Below are 18,272 nucleotides of genomic sequence, written 5' to 3' on the forward strand. Positions count from 1 at the left end.
GTCCAAGATAAGCCTGTGTAGTCTACACTGAACTGTCCAAGAGTAGCCTGTGTAGTCTGCACTGAACTGTCTAAGATTAGCCTGTGTAGTCTACACTGAACTGTCCAAGATTAGCCTGTGTAGTCTGCACTGAACTGTCTAAGATTAGCCTGTGTAGTCTACACTGAACTGTCCAAGATTAGCCTGTGTAGTCTGCACTGAACTGTCCAAGATTAGCCTGTGTAGTCTGCACTGAACTGTCCAAGATTAGCCTGTGTAGTCTACACTGAACTGTCCAAGAGTAGCCTGTGTAGTCTGCACTGAACTGTCTAAGATTAGCCTGTGTAGTCTACACTGAACTGTCCAAGATTAGCCTGTGTAGTCTACACTGAACTGTCTAAGATTAGCCTGTGTAGTCTACACTGAACTGTCCAAGATTAGCCTGTGTAGTCTGCACTGAACTGTCCAAGATTAGCCTGTGTAGTCTACACTGAACTGTCCAAGATAAGCCTGTGTAGTCTACACTGAACTGTCCAAGATTAGCCTGTGTCGTCTACACTGAACTGTCCAAGAGTAGCCTGTGTAGTCTACACTGAACTGTCCAAGATTAGCCTGTGTAGTCTACACTGAACTGTCCAAGATTAGCCTGTGTAGTCTACACTGAACTGCCCAAGATTAGCCTGTGTAGTCTACACTGAACTGTCCAAGATTAGCCTGTGTAGTCTGCACTGAACTGTCTAAGATTAGCCTGTGTAGTCTACACTGAACTGTCTAAGATTAGCCTGTGTAGTCTACACTGAACTGTCCAAGATTAGCCTGTGTAGTCTACACTGAACTGTCCAAGATTAGCCTGTGTTGTCTACACTGAACTGTCCAAGATAAGCCTGTGTAGTCTACACTGAACTGTCCAAGATTAGCCTGTGTCGTCTACACTGAACTGTCCAAGATAAGCCTGTGTAGTCTACACTGAACTGTCCAAGATAAGCCTGTGTAGTCTACACTGAACTGTCCAAGATTAGCCTGTGTCGTCTACACTGAACTGTCCAAGATAAGCCTGTGTAGTCTGCACTGAACTGTCCAAGATTAGCCTGTGTCGTCTACACTGAACTGTCCAAGATAAGCCTGTGTAGTCTACACTGAACTGTCTAAGATTAGCCTGTGTAGTCTACACTGAACTGTCTAAGATTAGCCTGTGTAGTCTACACTGAACTGTCCAAGATAAGCCTGTGTAGTCTACACTGAACTGTCCAAGAGTAGCCTGTGTAGTCTACACTGAACTGTCCAAGATTAGCCTGTGTAGTCTACACTGAACTGTCCAAGATTAGCCTGTGTAGTCTACACTGAACTGTCCAAGATTAGCCTGTGTAGTCTACACTGAACTGTCCAAGATTAGCCTGTGTAGTCTACACTGAACTGTCCAAGATTAGCCTGTGTAGTCTACACTGAACTGTCTAAGATTAGCCTGTGTAGTCTACACTGAACTGTCCAAGATTAGCCTGTGTAGTCTACACTGAACTGTCTAAGATTAGCCTGTGTAGTCTACACTGAACTGTCCAAGATAAGCCTGTGTTGTCTACACTGAACTGTCCAAGATTAGCCTGTGTAGTCTACACTGAACTGTCCAAGAGTAGCCTGTGTAGTCTACACTGAACTGTCCAAGATTAGCCTGTGTAGTCTACACTGAACTGTCTAAGATTAGCCTGTGTAGTCTACACTGAACTGTCCAAGATAAGCCTGTGTAGTCTACACTGAACTGTCCAAGATTAGCCTGTGTAGTCTACACTGAACTGTCCAAGATTAGCCTGTGTAGTCTACACTGAACTGTCTAAGATTAGCCTGTGTAGTCTACACTGAACTGTCCAAGATTAGCCTGTGTAGTCTACACTGAACTGTCCAAGATTAGCCTATGTAGTCTACACTGAACTGTCTAAGATTAGCCTGTGTAGTCTACACTGAACTGTCCAAGATTAGCCTGTGTAGTCTACACTGAACTGTCCAAGATTAGCCTGTGTAGTCTACACTGAACTGTCTAAGATTAGCCTGTGTAGTCTACACTGAACTGTCCAAGATAAGCCTGTGTTGTCTACACTGAACTGTCCAAGATTAGCCTGTGTAGTCTACACTGAACTGTCCAAGATTAGCCTGTGTCGTCTACACTGAACTGTCCAAGATTAGCCTGTGTCGTCTACACTGAACTGTCCAAGATAAGCCTGTGTAGTCTACACTGAACTGTCTAAGATTAGCCTGTGTAGTCTACACTGAACTGTCCAAGATAAGCCTGTGTAGTCTACACTGAACTGTCCAAGAGTAGCCTGTGTAGTCTGCACTGAACTGTCCAAGATTAGCCTGTGTAGTCTACACTGAACTGTCCAAGATTAGCCTGTGTAGTCTGCACTGAAATGTCCAAGATAAGCCTGTGTAGTCTACACTGAACTGTCCAAGATAAGCCTGTGTAGTCTACACTGAACTGTCCAAGAGTAGCCTGTGTAGTCTACACTGAACTGTCCAAGATTAGCCTGTGTCGTCTACACTGAACTGTCCAAGATTAGCCTGTGTAGTCTACACTGAACTGTCCAAGATTAGCCTGTGTAGTCTACACTGAACTGTCCAAGATTAGCCTGTGTCGTCTACACTGAACTGTCCAAGATAAGCCTGTGTAGTCTACACTGAACTGTCCAAGATTAGCCTGTGTAGTCTACACTGAACTGTCCAAGAGTAGCCTGTGTAGTCTACACTGAACTGTCCAAGATAAGCCTGTGTAGTCTACACTGAACTGTCCAAGAGTAGCCTGTGTAGTCTACACTGAACTGTCCAAGATTAGCCTGTGTAGTCTACACTGAACTGTCCAAGATTAGCCTGTGTAGTCTACACTGAACTGTCCAAGATTAGCCTGTGTAGTCTACACTGAACTGTCCAAGATAAGCCTGTGTAGTCTGCACTGAACTGTCCAAGATTAGCCTGTGTAGTCTACACTGAACTGTCCAAGATTAGCCTGTGTAGTCTGCACTGAAATGTCCAAGATTAGCCTGTGTAGTCTACACTGAACTGTCCAAGATTAGCCTGTGTAGTCTACACTGAACTGTCCAAGATTAGCCTGTGTCGTCTACACTGAACTGTCCAAGATAAGCCTGTGTAGTCTACACTGAACTGTCCAAGATTAGCCTGTGTAGTCTACACTGAACTGTCCAAGATTAGCCTGTGTTGTCTACACTGAACTGTCCAAGATTAGCCTGTGTAGTCTACACTGAACTGTCCAAGATTAGCCTGTGTAGTCTACACTGAACTGTCCAAGATAAGCCTGTGTAGTCTACACTGAACTGTCCAAGAGTAGCCTGTGTAGTCTACACTGAACTGTCCAAGATTAGCCTGTGTAGTCTACACTGAACTGTCCAAGATTAGCCTGTGTCGTCTACACTGAACTGTCCAAGATTAGCCTGTGTAGTCTACACTGAACTGTCCAAGATTAGCCTGTGTAGTCTACACTGAACTGTCCAAGATTAGCCTGTGTAGTCTACACTGAACTGTCCAAGATTAGCCTGTGTAGTCTACACTGAACTGTCCAAGATTAGCCTGTGTAGTCTACACTGAACTGTCCAAGATTAGCCTGTGTAGTCTACACTGAACTGTCCAAGATTAGCCTGTGTAGTCTACACTGAACTGTCCAAGATTAGCCTGTGTAGTCTGCACTGAACTGTCCAAGATAAGCCTGTGTAGTCTACACTGAACTGTCCAAGAGTAGCCTGTGTAGTCTACACTGAACTGTCCAAGATAAGCCTGTGTAGTCTACACTGAACTGTCCAAGATTAGCCTGTGTAGTCTACACTGAGCTGTCCAAGATAAGCCTGTGTAGTCTACACTGAACTGTCCAAGATTAGCCTGTGTAGTCTACATAAAGAACTGTCCAAGATTAGCCTGTGTAGTCTGCACTGAACTGTCTAAGATTAGCCTGTGTAGTCTACACTGAACTGTCCAAGATTAGCCTGTGTAGTCTACACTGAACTGTCCAAGATTAGCCTGTGTAGTCTACACTGAACTGTCCAAGATTAGCCTGTGTCGTCTACACTGAACTGTCCAAGATTAGCCTGTGTAGTCTACACTGAACTGTCCAAGATTAGCCTGTGTAGTCTACACTGAACTGTCCAAGAGTAGCCTGTGTAGTCTACACTGAACTGTCCAAGAGTAGCCTGTGTAGTCTGCACTGAACTGTCCAAGATTAGCCTGTGTAGTCTACACTGAACTGTCCAAGATTAGCCTGTGTCGTCTACACTGAACTGTCCAAGATTAGCCTGTGTAGTCTACACTGAACTGTCTAAGATTAGCCTGTGTAGTCTGCACTGAACTGTCCAAGATAAGCCTGTGTAGTCTGCACTGAACTGTCCAAGATTAGCCTGTGTAGTCTACACTGAACTGTCCAAGATTAGCCTGTGTAGTCTGCACTGAACTGTCCAAGATTAGCCTGTGTCGTCTACACTGAACTGTCCAAGATAAGCCTGTGTAGTCTACACTGAACTGTCCAAGATTAGCCTGTGTAGTCTACACTGAACTGTCCAAGATAAGCCTGTGTAGTCTACACTGAACTGTCCAAGAGTAGCCTGTGTAGTCTACACTGAACTGTCCAAGATAAGCCTGTGTAGTCTACACTGAACTGTCCAAGATAAGCCTGTGTAGTCTGCACTGAACTGTCCAAGATAAGCCTGTGTAGTCTACACTGAACTGTCCAAGAGTAGCCTGTGTAGTCTACACTGAACTGTCCAAGATAAGCCTGTGTAGTCTACACTGGCTAATCAGGTGCTACACTATTCGCTTTTATTGCTTTTTTTTCTTTAAAGAAGTCCATTTTAAACAAAACTCCAGTTCAGGTGGAGAGTGTTACCCTGATTATCCTGATGAAACTGCACAGGCTTGTCTGGGCCTGATTATCCTGATGAAACTGCACAGGCTTGTCTGGGACGATACTTGATGCATATGCATTAATTACGGGTTTCAGAATGCTGCTAAAATGCTGCACTGGGTTATTTGACAACAAACTGCAAATGGGGCTCACATATATTGAAGCTTTCGATAGAATCTTAAGGTAAAAACAACGGGTGCCAACGCTTGGCTGCAGGTGCAGTTTTGAATAAATGAAAGCTTGCCAGATTTTTTGATTTTTTTAGAGGTCACAGTAACCTTGACTTTTGACCTAGTGACCCAAAAATGGGTGTGGTGTGTAGAACTCATCAAGGTGCAACTACATATGAAGTTTCAATCTTGTAGGTGGAAGCACTTTCATTTTTGAACCCAATGTTGTAGGTGGAAGCACTTTCATTTTAGAACCAATGCACAAAAGGTTAACAAAATGTTAAGGTTTTAGCACAGCGCGGACAGCCGACGACACGACGAGCTGGCTATGACAATACCTCGGGTTTTCTCCAACAACAGGCAAGCTAATAATGTGGAATGTTGTTTGCTTATAAAAGCATGAACTATTAATTAACTAACAAATGTTCACTAGCTGAAATCATTTCAATGTACCAGTAGAAAGACCTTTACACAATCTAGCAGAGACTTGTATGAGGAATTTTTTATATACTTTTTTTGAGATACTGTAAAAACCTTCATTTATATTGGCATGAAATTTCTTGATTTAATCAAAAAGGAGTTTTGTGAAGGCATAAAGTTGTGGAGATCTGAATTTAAAAAAAAAGAGGAATTTGTATTTGTCATTTTCCAATAAGTTTGTGTTAAATACTTGTAACAGTCCTCCCATGAAATCAACGAAAATTAATGTTACAGTAATACCTAAGTTTTCCATACATAGGATTTGGCACAAGTTGTCATATCATACCATATTTGATTAAACGAGTTCAGGAATTTTGTTAGTAAGCAAGCCTTTGGCGAGCTTACTAACGAATTTCCTCGACAAGTTTAATAAAATATGGTATGAAATGACAACGAGTGTCAGATCTTTTTCATCACATGCTTTTAAATGAGCAAATTAAATAAATATTTACACAAACATAATGATAAATTCCAAATGTTGTTTACATTTCATGATGTCATTTGACGTTGCAACGTCATTTCAGCAAAATAACAAAATGTGATTGGTCAATTGAACAAAACTAAGCCAATGAAAAGGCTTAAAAAGTATATTACACCTGTGTAAAATTTAAAATATTCGTTTATTTTTATATTACATGGGAAACAGGGTATGTCATGTGATAAGATTAGCTTTGTTAATACTGGACCTTGCCTACTTTTTACAGAGCATGTATATTTTCTCTGTGAGTTTCTGGGCAGGTCCGGCCTCGTCAATGCACAGTGTGGAGGTGAACCTGAGATTGTGCTCCTTGATACCCAGGTCCCTCAGCGCCTCGTCTGGGTCAACTAGTTGGAGCTGTGGGCAAACACAGACAGGTTTGAGCCTCGTTCTGGGATATCAGGGCTTAATGCATGTACGTAGTGTCCTCCAAGATAAGCATGTGCAGTCTGCACAGGCTAAGCATCAAAGAGTACACAATCTAAATTAATGGAGTTTTGAGTTTTAAGACAGTCTTTTCTACGCAATGACCCTGTTTAGGCGGAAAGTGTCATCCCTTATGTTTAAATTTGATATTACATATTAAATTATAAAAATGCTTGTCTGCTAATTAAATAAATAAGATATTTTACGGTGACAATAATTTAATAGTATAATTTTGACTCGGTATATAAGATGTGAGCCAGTCAATTAAAGGTCAGTAAATTAGTATTTAATTAAGACATGTATTAAAACGACAGGCATAAATTTGAATGATACCTGTCTATACCCTGATGTGTGCTACAAATTAAGACAACTATCACTTACATTTCCCCTCATTACAAGGGCTCCTTGTAAAATCCTGGCCTTCTTTGGATCTGGTACATCAAGACCTGAATATGATAAAGGTTTAAAGGAAACATTTACTGGTAATAAGTTATATATTATAAGTGCATTTCATGAAATCCACTGCCTAAATACTTCCACAACAGGGCAGCAGGCCCTGAGCCTCTCCTGTGACCTATGGGAGTTTTTGTGATATTTCGAAAACCATTTTTCGAATTTGGGCAAGATATCTTAAGAACAAATAAGCTGATCCAGTTTCATGACGATTGAAATAAACAGGAATTTACACAAAATGTTACTATTGTAACACATCAAAACAGTGGCCATTTTCAATATCATTTGAACAAGTAACCGCCAAGTTGGAACCAATTATGCACCAAGGATCATGATTTGAAAATATTTGGTGTAAGACCAACATTTGATATTACATGCCACAAACCAAAACTCTCATCCAGGGATTGAGCAACTGGGCAAAGTGGGCGATTAGATCGCCGTGGCTTCCCTTTCATCGCCCGAATCAAAAGCACAGGCGATAATCACTTCGCCCTAAAATCTGGAAATTATCACATCCACAGCGCTATCAAAGTGGCTTCTGTTTATTGCCGAATACACGCCAATGTCAATCAACTGACCGAATCGACGAAACTCCGCCCCCTGGCGTAGTAAATTACCTATTGAAAATTGATAAGCAACCATTCACAGCGCTTGTCATACGGGTATTTGGCAGGAATCTCTCTTGACCAATCAGAGCGTGGGTTACAAACGCCATGTCGGCTACAGGTAATAGAAAACATGACGACACCGGGCGAGACACTTTGTTAATTGATATCAATTATTGCATTCAGTGTCCCCAAAACAATGTGGATTAAAAGAATGTCGGTCTCTATGTATTAATTGGTATCTCTTTTTGGTAGACAGGTATGTAAATTTTATGCACCACACCTGTATTGTCCGTTTTTCAAACCTTGAAAACTTGCTTTTCGCGAGTAATAAATGCCATAAAATGGGAAAAGATGAGTTGATGCCAACGAAAACTGCTAACAATTAATGTATATCCCCAATTATGATGATTCTTAATATATATTATCTTGGTCATGATCATTCTGTATCGAGAACTCTGACTGTAAAGACACAATTGCATCTGCTTAAGCTTCAATGTCTCTAATGAGTTGGTGATTCGCACAAACCAAGTTCTATGAAACATAAATTGTCTGAGATTGACTCTGAATCTAATTTGTCTGACAAACCTGACTGAGAAAGAACTGATAAATGAGTGCTTATAGAACTGCTTTTTCAAAATTATTTTCTTTTGATTTGATGCTTATATTTTTGTCAGTTATAAATTTATTAAAAGGAATGATCTTTTTACATGAGTTCAAATACATTTACAGGTCATGATTCACAATGGTCCATTTTAAAATAGACTATATGCAAGCCAATATACCGAAAAACCTCAGGCCATCATTAAAACATTGTTTGTTTGCTGTAACCCTACCCAAGATTTTTAAGATGTGTAGGTAAGTTGATTCTAATTTTATTTTGTAAAAATATCCTGTAAAAAGGAAACAAGCTGAAAAACATCTAAGTAGGGACGATTTTGATGGGTATTTAGCGTAACTGCAAACATTTTTCTTAACTAGATACAACTTCTGACCAAGTGTGGTGAAGATTAGATGAAAACTACATGAATTAGAGAGTGGACACCATGCCGAATGTGTAAAATGTACTAAGTGAACCTCTGACCTAGTTTTTGATCTGGTATGGCCCATGTTCAAACTTGGCCTTAAGATCATCTAGATAAAAATTCTAAGTTAAACCAAGTTTGATGAAGATCGGATGAAAACTACTTGAATTAGAGAGCAGACACCATGCTCAATGTTTAAAAATGCACTAAGTGACCCCGTGACCTAGCTTTTGACCAACCATGACCCATGTTCGAACTTGGCCTATACATCATCTAGATACAACTTCTGACCAAGTTTGGTAAAGCTCGGATGAAAACTACTTGAATTTGAGAGCGGACATCATGCTCCATGTTTAAAACGCACTAAGTGACCCTGTGACCTAGTTTTTGACCCGGCATGACCCATATTAGAACTTGACCTAGACATCATTTAGATACAACATCTGACCAAGTTTGGTGACGATCGGATGAAAACAACTTGAATTAGAGAGCGGTCACTTAATACGGACCGACAGACAGACCTACAAGCTCACTCCAATATATCCCCCTAAACATCGTTTGTGGGGGTATAATGAATGACCTGACAGTATGGTGATGGCAAATGATCCACTTCTCCCTAAAACAGTCTCAATTCTCCCTCTCCAGAGCCTAGGGAGTAATGACTTCTCCCAAAAATTGGAGTCTAGCTTGATCCCTGTCGTCCTTGTGGTTTTAAACAAGAAGAATTTAGAAGGTTTTCACAATATGCACGTAGAAGAAAAACATGTTAATCCAAGGGTGGATCCAATTTTGACCCCAGGAGTATAAGTTGAACAAATTTGGTAGGAAACCACATTCGGTGCTTCATGCCAAAGTCCAAACCTCTAAGACTTGCCATAACACTAAATCTATTAACAGCTCTTGTGACCTACACATACAATAATGCATTGACCTGATTGTAAAACAAACAAGCAATGTGTTTGTGAAACACAATGTCCCCATATATTTGACCTTTGACCTTGAAGGATGATCTTGACATTGACCTTTTACCACTCCAAATGTGCAGCTCCATGAGATACACATGCATGCCAAGTATCAAGGTGCTTTCTTCAATTTTGCAAAAGTGTACATTAAATGAGCGATTTTGACCCATATATTTGACCTTGAAGGATGACCTTGACCATGACCTTTCACCACTCAAAATGTGCAGCTCCATGAGATACACATACATGCCAAATATCAAGTTGCTATCTTCAATATTACAAAAGTTATGTCAAATGTTAAAGTTTGCACAAACAAACAAACAAACACAGCAACAGACAGGGCAAAAACAATATGTCCCCGACTATAGTGGTGGGGGACATAAAAATAAATAATGTATTTCCTAACAATCAAATAGTTAAAAAAACACATTTATTACATTAAAACTGATGACATTTCAACATGAATTGAATTATTTATGGTGGATAAGGGCTTTAAATAATTATTGTTCACATTTTAAAGTAATGTTCAATGTTTTTTAAACATGAGACCTTAGGTAAAAGGTTCGATAATACTACACAATTTAATATATCAACGGGCATTAGAATTTCTTTAAATAAGAAATTGACATTAAGAACAATTTGCCACCTTTTTCGATTTCTAAAGTTAAACTAAAGCTAGCAGTGATAATGATTATGTTATACATCATCACGAAGTATTGGTATGATTTTACATCAAGAATAACTGACCAGAAATGTCATAAGTCAAGATAATTGTTCTACCTTTTAATGATGCTTCCCTCTTCAATAGATTGAGTGATATATCCACGGGAATATTGTGCTGAGTCTCTATGGTAACTGTCTCCCCATTGGCTGGTTTGAAGCATTCAATGCCTGACAAAAATCAAGCGACAAATGGAACCATGGACAAGGAAATCCCAATCTAGCATCAAGATGTTGTAGGCATATATAACCCTCTTTTTCTTTACTATTTCCCTACAGCACAGATGATATGCTGGTTGTTGCAGGGGTACTTTAAATAATTCAAAATAGATCCTTTAAATTCTTACATAATGTTACAAAGTAAAATGTTTGATTATGCAGAGACCAACTTATTTTGGAAAAATTGTGAGTTATGAGTTACATTATTTACTTCCTATTAAGACACACTGTGGAAGGCAAACTTTAGCCCAACTTGCCCAACAGTCGTTTCCACCAAACCTGTAAACTATAATTGCTGACATGTCAACCAAAACTGTAAACTATACATTGCAGAGTACAGACATGTCTACCAAAACTGTAAACTATACATTGCAGATATGTCTACAAAAAACAACAACTGTAAACTATACATTACAGACATGTTTACCCAAACTGTAAACTATACATTGCAGCAATGCCTACCAAAACTGTAAACACAAGATTGAAGACATGTCTACCAAAACTGTAAACTATACATTCAGGACATGTCTAACAAAACTTTAAATTAATGATTGCAGACATGTCGACCCAAACTGTAAACTATACATTGCAGACATGTCTACAAAAACATAATAAACATTTCTACGAAAACTGTTTAACATTAGAAACATGTTTACCAAAACTAATAAACATTACACACATGCCTGCTAAAACTGTTAAACAATGCAAACATGCCTACCAAATTCTTGCTGTATTTTGGTCTTTAAGAAGTCCATCTTTGCCGCCTCTCCATGTACAAGGAGCACATTCTTGGGTTCACACCATGAGATCAGCTGCATGATGCCCTTGGCATCCGCATGGGCGCTGAATGACATGTACTCTACCTTCAGTTTCACTTCCACCTGTCAGAGAATACAAGTATGATATAGCATTTCACTCATTCTAATTATGATCTTTCATTTCATTCATTCTAATTATGATATGTCATTTCACTGATTCAAATAATGATATTTCATTTCACTCATTCTAATTATAATCTTTCATTTCACACAATCTAATCATGATCTATCATTTCACTTATTCTTATTATGATCTTTCATTTTGCTCATTTTAATTATGACATTTCATTTCACTCATTCTAATTATGATCTTTAATTTCAATCATTCTCATTATGATATTATATTTCACTCATTCTTATTATGATATTTTATTTCACTCATTTGTATTATGATATTTCATATTATTCATTCTAATTATGATCTTTCATTTCACTAATTCTAATTATGATCTTTCATTTCACTCATTCTAGTTATGATCTTTCATTTCACTCATTCGTATTATATTTCATTTCACTCATTCTAATTATGATCTTTCATTTGACTCATTCTAATTATGATCTTTCATTTGACTCATTCTTATTATGATATTTTACTTCACTCATTCTTTTTATGAATTTCATGTTACTCATTCTAATTATGATCTTTCTTTTCACTCATTTTAATTATGATTTTTTTTCACTCATTCAAATAAAAGCTGACAAAAAAACAACTTTCAATGATTGACAAAAACAACACTTTTATAGAATAAAAAAAACATAACCAAAAAAAAAACAAGAACAATTATAGCATCATGTTTTTGTATTTTTAGATGTTGTTTCCGTAACCTCGACCAACCATCAAATAATTATATTCAAAACATATAGTTTTGTGTAACCACAAGCAGCCTTAATGTCAATACAATCACACATTTTTATTGTTTTCTTTTACCGTTCTTATATAAGTTGCAAAGACAAAAACCTTTCTAGTGGAAGAAACAAAATTTCAACCAAACTTACAAATTGCTTGTTTTCAATCTCAATTTTCTTGGCCCCATTGAGCACTTTGTGTCCAACAGTCCCAGCCACACAGTAGCCTGGCATGATCACCTGAAAAATACTTGACCTGAATTTACTATCAATATGGCTAATTAAAAGACTAGTCTTTTGAGCCGTCTTTAGATTGTTTTCAAGTGGAACAAACACCTTACGTGTATGTTCTGAGTGCATTTCACTTCAAGAAACAACAATATAATAAATACAACATACAAATAATGTTTGGAGCACAGGTGCAAAAGGATTGTAATATTATCATTTTCCAACTGGGAAAAATACTGTAATATTAACCCATTTATGCCTGGAGTCTCCCATCCTTATAAATTGGATCAATTTATTTCCAAAATTAGGGATGTCTAGTATATTTATTTCTAAATTAAGAATACTTCTAACAGAAATTCCTTAATGCCTCAGTCACACTGTCACGAATCAGAGCTACAAACGAGCTCCGAATACTTTTCGGCATGGTTCGTAGCTATCCTTACTGGACCGTGGCTCTCCGTACTTGATCCGTGATCAGTCGTAGTACTAGACCGTAGCGGATCCGTAGTATACTGATTCCCGAAGCATCGTACTTAATCGTACCAGACCGTAGCCGATTCGTAGTTTGATTGTACCGATTCGTGGCGCTCCGTACTCAATCGCGTTGATCCGTAGCAGTCCGTACCTTTCCTTGTTCGTTTTCCAACATTTTGATGGTAAATTCGTTGTGTTTCGTACTGAAATTTTAGCAGCCTACAAATTTTGACAATGTTGTAGTCATTCGTAGCCGATTGAATCGTAGCTCTGATTTGTGACAGTGTGACCGAGGCATTAAGCAAACAGTGCAGACCCTGATGAGACACCACATCATGCAGCGTCTCATCTGGGTCTACGCTGTTTGCCAAGGCCTTTTTTCTAGACGCTAGGCATAAATGGGTTAATAGTTTTAGTTGATTGAACTAAATTATGACTTGGACAGATGTAGTGACAGAAGTGCCATAGTTCATTTTCCACTTTGTGTATGTGTGTATGTAAGAGGGAGAAGTCATAAACCTGGATAATGCTTTCCACTTATCAAATATTTATGGTAACAAGATTTCAACTAAAACAAGCAAATTCGTTGAATATGCTTCTGGACACAAAAATGTTATATTTGACACTCAAAAAAGCATTTTTTCAAGATACAAAGGGCCATAACTCTGTTATAAACAGATGGTGTATAATGCCATTTGGCGTGCATCATCCTCTTATACATATATACTCATACAAGTTTCAATGAAATCCGCCAAAGCACTTCCAAGATATGGCTCCGGACACACACCAAAAGCATTTTTTCAAGATACAAAGGGCCATTACTCCGTTATTAACAGATGGTGTACAATGCCATTTGGCATGCATCATCCTCTTATCCATATATATACTCATACCAAGTTTCAATGAAATCTGCCAAAGCACTTCTAAGATATGGCTCCAGACGAATGGAAAGACTGACGGAAGACGGACGGGCGGACAACGCCAAAACAATATCCCTCTGCCAGACGGATGGACAGACGGACGGACAAACAACGCCAAAACAATATCCCTCCGCCTATTTCGGGGGATAACAAAACATAGCAGCACAATGAATCAGTCTGGGTAGGCCTATGTAAACTGCACACGTTCTGCATGTGAATAAATATGAGCTTTCTTTCCCCACAGTCATGTAGCTTTATATATTATGGATCAAAACCTTATTTATATCTGTTTTTTATTTCTTATAAACATGTTTTCCTAACTTCTACATGTTTTATTTCTTAAATACCAATACCGCCAGTTCTCACCATGTTTTGTTCTGATGGTGCCCATTTCTTGAAGACCTGTAGAGACAGCCCAGCATGCAACATCCCTGGCGTCGCAAATACAACCATGGGACCAGGATTCTCAATGTAAGACCTAAATGGAGCAAGAGATGTTTGTGAAAGAGTTAGGCATCCTTTTATATGAAACATGCAAGAAATAATGTTATGAAGCCAGGTTTGTGAAACATGTATCCATCATTTTATATGAGTCTGACTCTGGGGAAATGGGGTTTTGGCAGTTCACACAGGCTAATCAGGTAAGACAGATTTTTGCTGAGCAACTTCCTTTACACAAAAAATACAAAAAAAAAACAGAAAAAGCCGCCTAATCTGAGATACTCTTTATGCACATGCATTATGCCAGGTTTTCCCGGAGCAAGATTCAATAGATGTGTGTAAAAGCGGTTATGCAAACTTTTAAATTAAAGATTCAAGAAATTTGGCAAGGAAAGGAACCCTACTAGCTTAGCTAATGTTCCAATCATATAAACTTAACACCTTCTGGAATAAATATGTTTAAACCAAGAAATATCACAAAACAAGACCTTCCACATTTGTCCACTCACTTGCTGGGTCTGCACGTATGAAAAGCTTACTACACACAATTTCAGTATAATACCTCTAACCTTAAGTAATTGAGCAGAAAATTAATGAATTTTCAATTTTAGATGAAGGTGACCATTATCTTGTTCCAAATGGCTCAAAACGTAATCCAAATCCAGGGCTACATGTAAAACACTAAAGCTTTTAAATAAGCACAATACCATTATCAAAGTAAAATTATTGATTGATTGAATGGACCCAATATTTGTTTTTCAGTAACAGTGACCTTGACCTGAACCTGACCAACCCCAAATGCAAACTGTGTCCATATGTCAGCAAAGTGCAACATCAAAGTCCAGACTCAAGTTTTTTTACAGGATCCAGTTGTTCTATTTTAAGTAACATTTACTTTAACCAGACTGGGCCAAAGTGCAGTCCCAAGTTTGGTCTCCATTCAGGCTTTCTATGCTAAAGTTTTTTTTCAGGATTGAAAACTGTAACTGTATTTGTTGACTGTGAAACACCAGGTTCATGCAAACTGCATATCCCTATTTGATAACAGGATTTCCGACTGTATTGAAAAAGCTTGTAGAAAGTACTAATTCTATTTGTTGACTTTGCACCACCAGGTTCATGCAACCGCATACCCCTATCTAATAACAGATTTCCAACTTTATTGAAAAAGCTGGTAGAGAATACCAATTTTGAAAAAGAACAGGTGAAAACTTTCTCTAGGGAATGGAAACTGCTTAAAGGCGTACTTTACGTGAATGTTAGATTATTCAAGGGCACTCAACTATTCCTTGGGTGGTGTGACTCATTACCAAAGTTTGTGTTTGCAGCATAACTCTTACCAGATTATCCTTTCAAAATACCGGGTAATTGTTAGACAAACACACATGCCACTGGTTAATGCTACATGTAGGTAGGCCATTTCTAAGATGAGATCAGGGTAAAAGTAAATGCTGGGTGATTTGGGTATACTATAACAACTGCATAATGTACAGAGCCTATCTCAAGGCTTGAAATGTTTAAAGTAATTGTCTCCAGGCTTAATATGTTAAATGAGCCTGTTTACTAAAGGCTTGATATGTTTACAGTGCCTGTATACTTAAGGCTTGATATGTTAAATGTACCTGTATACTAAAGGCTTGATATGTTACAGTGCCTGTATACTAAAGGGTTGATATGTTTACAGTGCCTGCATACTAAAGGCTTGATATGTTCACTTTACCTGTATACTAAATGCTTGATATTTTCACTGTACCTGTATACTAAAGGCTTGATATGTTTACAGTACCTGTATACTAAAGGCTTGATATGTTCACTGTACCTGTATACTAAAGGCTTGATGTGTTCACTTTACCTGTATACTAAAGACTGGATATGCTTACAGTACCTGTATACTAAATGCTTGCTATGTTTACATACCTGTATACTTAAGGCTTGCTGTGTTCACTGTACCTGTATACTAAAGGCTTGATATTTTCACTGTACCTGTATACTAAAGGCTTGATATGTTCACTTTACCTCTATACTAAAGGCTTGATATGTTTACAGTACCTGTATACTAAAGGCATGATTTGTTCACAGTACCTGCATACTAAAGGCTTGATATATTTACAGTACCTATATACTAAAGACTTGATATGTTTACAGTACATGTATACTAAAATTTGATATGTGTACAGTACCTGTATACTAAAGGTTTGATATGTTTACAGTACCTGTATATGAAAGGCTTGATATGTTTACAGTACATATAAACTAAAGGCTTGATATGTTTACAGTACCTGTATATGAAAGTCTTGATATGTTTACAGTACATATAAACTAAAGGCTTGATATGTTTACAGTAACTATATAAACACTTGAACCTGTACAAAGTTTGATATCTTTACAAAACATGCCTGAAGGCTATAAATATTTACAGAACTCTTCAAAAAGTCTGATATGTTCACATGACCTGTCAAAAGGCTTGATATGTTTACACTATATTTTGAAAGGCTTAATTTGCTTAAATTACGTGTCAAAAAGCATGATATGTTTATATTAGCTGTCAAAAGGCTTGATATGTTAACATTACCTGTCAAAAGGCTTAATGTGCTTAAACTCAAACATGTTCCTTTGTACGAATGTTTGTTTAATCTTCTGGCTAGTCCATGAGATGAACAACTTGTAGTAGTGGTTTGCCTGTACAGGACAAAGCATAACATTAGCAGATCTTACATCATTAGAACAAAGCTGGTAAATTGAGATTTTAAAACAAGAGTCCATATAAAATAATTAAATGCGTTTTTTTAAATTGCATTATTTCTACATGAACAATAATGATGTTTATTTCACTTAAAATTATTTGCATTTCAATACTGTTTCAGACAAGGGCTGTTTGTAAAACATGCATGCCGCCCCATATGGGCTGTCATTTGTAGTGGCAGCCATTGTGTGAATACGTTTTTTGTTACTGTGACCTTGACCTTTGACTTAGTGACCTGAAAATCAATAGGGGTCATCTGCCAGTCATGATCAATCTTCCTATGAAGTTTCCTGATCCTAGGCGTAAGCACTCTTGAATTATCATCCGGAAACCATTTTACTATTTCGAGTCACTGTGACCTTGACCTTTGACCTAGTGACCTGAAAATCAATGGGGGTCATCTGCCAGTTATGATCAATGTACCTATGAAGTTTCATCATCATAAGCATAAGCATTCTTGAGTTTCATCTGGAAACCATTTTACTGTTTCAAGTCACTGTGACCTTGACTTTTGACCTAGTGACCTGAAAATCAATGGGGGTCATCTGCCAGTCATGATCAATGTTCCTATGAAGATTCATGATCCTAGGCGTAAGCATTATTGAGTTACCATCCGGAAACCATTTTACTATTTCGAGTCACTGTAACCTTGACCTTTGACCTAGTGACCTAAAAATCAATAGGGGTCATCTGCCAGTCATGATCAATCTTCCTATGAAGTTTCATGATCCTAGGCCTAAGCATTCTTGAGTTATCATCCAGAAACCATTTTACTATTTCGAGTCACTGTGACCTTGACCTTTGACCTAGTGACCTGAAAATCAATAGGGGTCATCTGCCAGTCATGATCAATGTACCTATGAAGTTTCATGATCCTAGGCCTAAGCGTTCTTGAGTTATCATCCGGAAACCATCTGGTGGACGGACGGACCGACCAACATGTGCAAAAGAATATTCCCCCTCTTCTTCGAAGGGGGGCATAACAAATTATTTGCATTTAAATACTGTTTCAGAATTTACTTTTGCAGAGGCTTGTTTCTAGCTGAGAACAGAGCGATTGCCAGCTATTAAAGTATTATCTAACTCATAAATGTTTACCAATTTCAATGAACTTTATCTCTTTGTTTTTGTAATTTAGCCTTTCCGTCAGAAGCCATATCTTAAAACTTTGAACATGTTCTCGCTGGGACTTTAATTGTTAACGATTTAAAGAAAAAAAGTTTGCAAGGGGATCCTTTCAACATTTTTTTAAGAATGATGCAATTTGAAGTGTGTCAATTATAAATTGGCCTTAGTTGTGTTTGTTTTTACCCAATAAATGTACCCAAGAAATAAGAAAATTGCTTGGGTTAATGAAAATGAAATTTAAAATGCAGATGATTTATGTTCTGTTA

General features: G+C 38.0%; 1 protein-coding gene across 1 annotated transcript in view; it reads right to left on the reverse strand.

Annotated features, from left to right (window-relative positions):
* LOC127882394 (integrator complex subunit 11-like) overlaps positions 1–18,272 on the reverse strand; it is a 40,279-nt gene that overhangs the window by 2,689 nt on the left and 19,318 nt on the right. Inside the window, exons 9-15 of the mRNA XM_052430996.1 lie at positions 16,708–16,814; positions 14,061–14,172; positions 12,223–12,312; positions 11,127–11,289; positions 10,250–10,360; positions 6,806–6,870; positions 6,216–6,355 (exon numbers count right to left, since the gene is read on the reverse strand). Of these exons, the coding sequence (XP_052286956.1) occupies positions 6,216–6,355; positions 6,806–6,870; positions 10,250–10,360; positions 11,127–11,289; positions 12,223–12,312; positions 14,061–14,172; positions 16,708–16,814 (788 nt within the window). The remainder of the gene's footprint in view (positions 1–6,215; positions 6,356–6,805; positions 6,871–10,249; positions 10,361–11,126; positions 11,290–12,222; positions 12,313–14,060; positions 14,173–16,707; positions 16,815–18,272) is intronic.

This window comes from Dreissena polymorpha, chromosome 5 (genome assembly GCF_020536995.1).
Source record: "Dreissena polymorpha isolate Duluth1 chromosome 5, UMN_Dpol_1.0, whole genome shotgun sequence".
In the NCBI taxonomy this organism is placed as follows: domain Eukaryota; kingdom Metazoa; phylum Mollusca; class Bivalvia; order Myida; family Dreissenidae; genus Dreissena; species Dreissena polymorpha.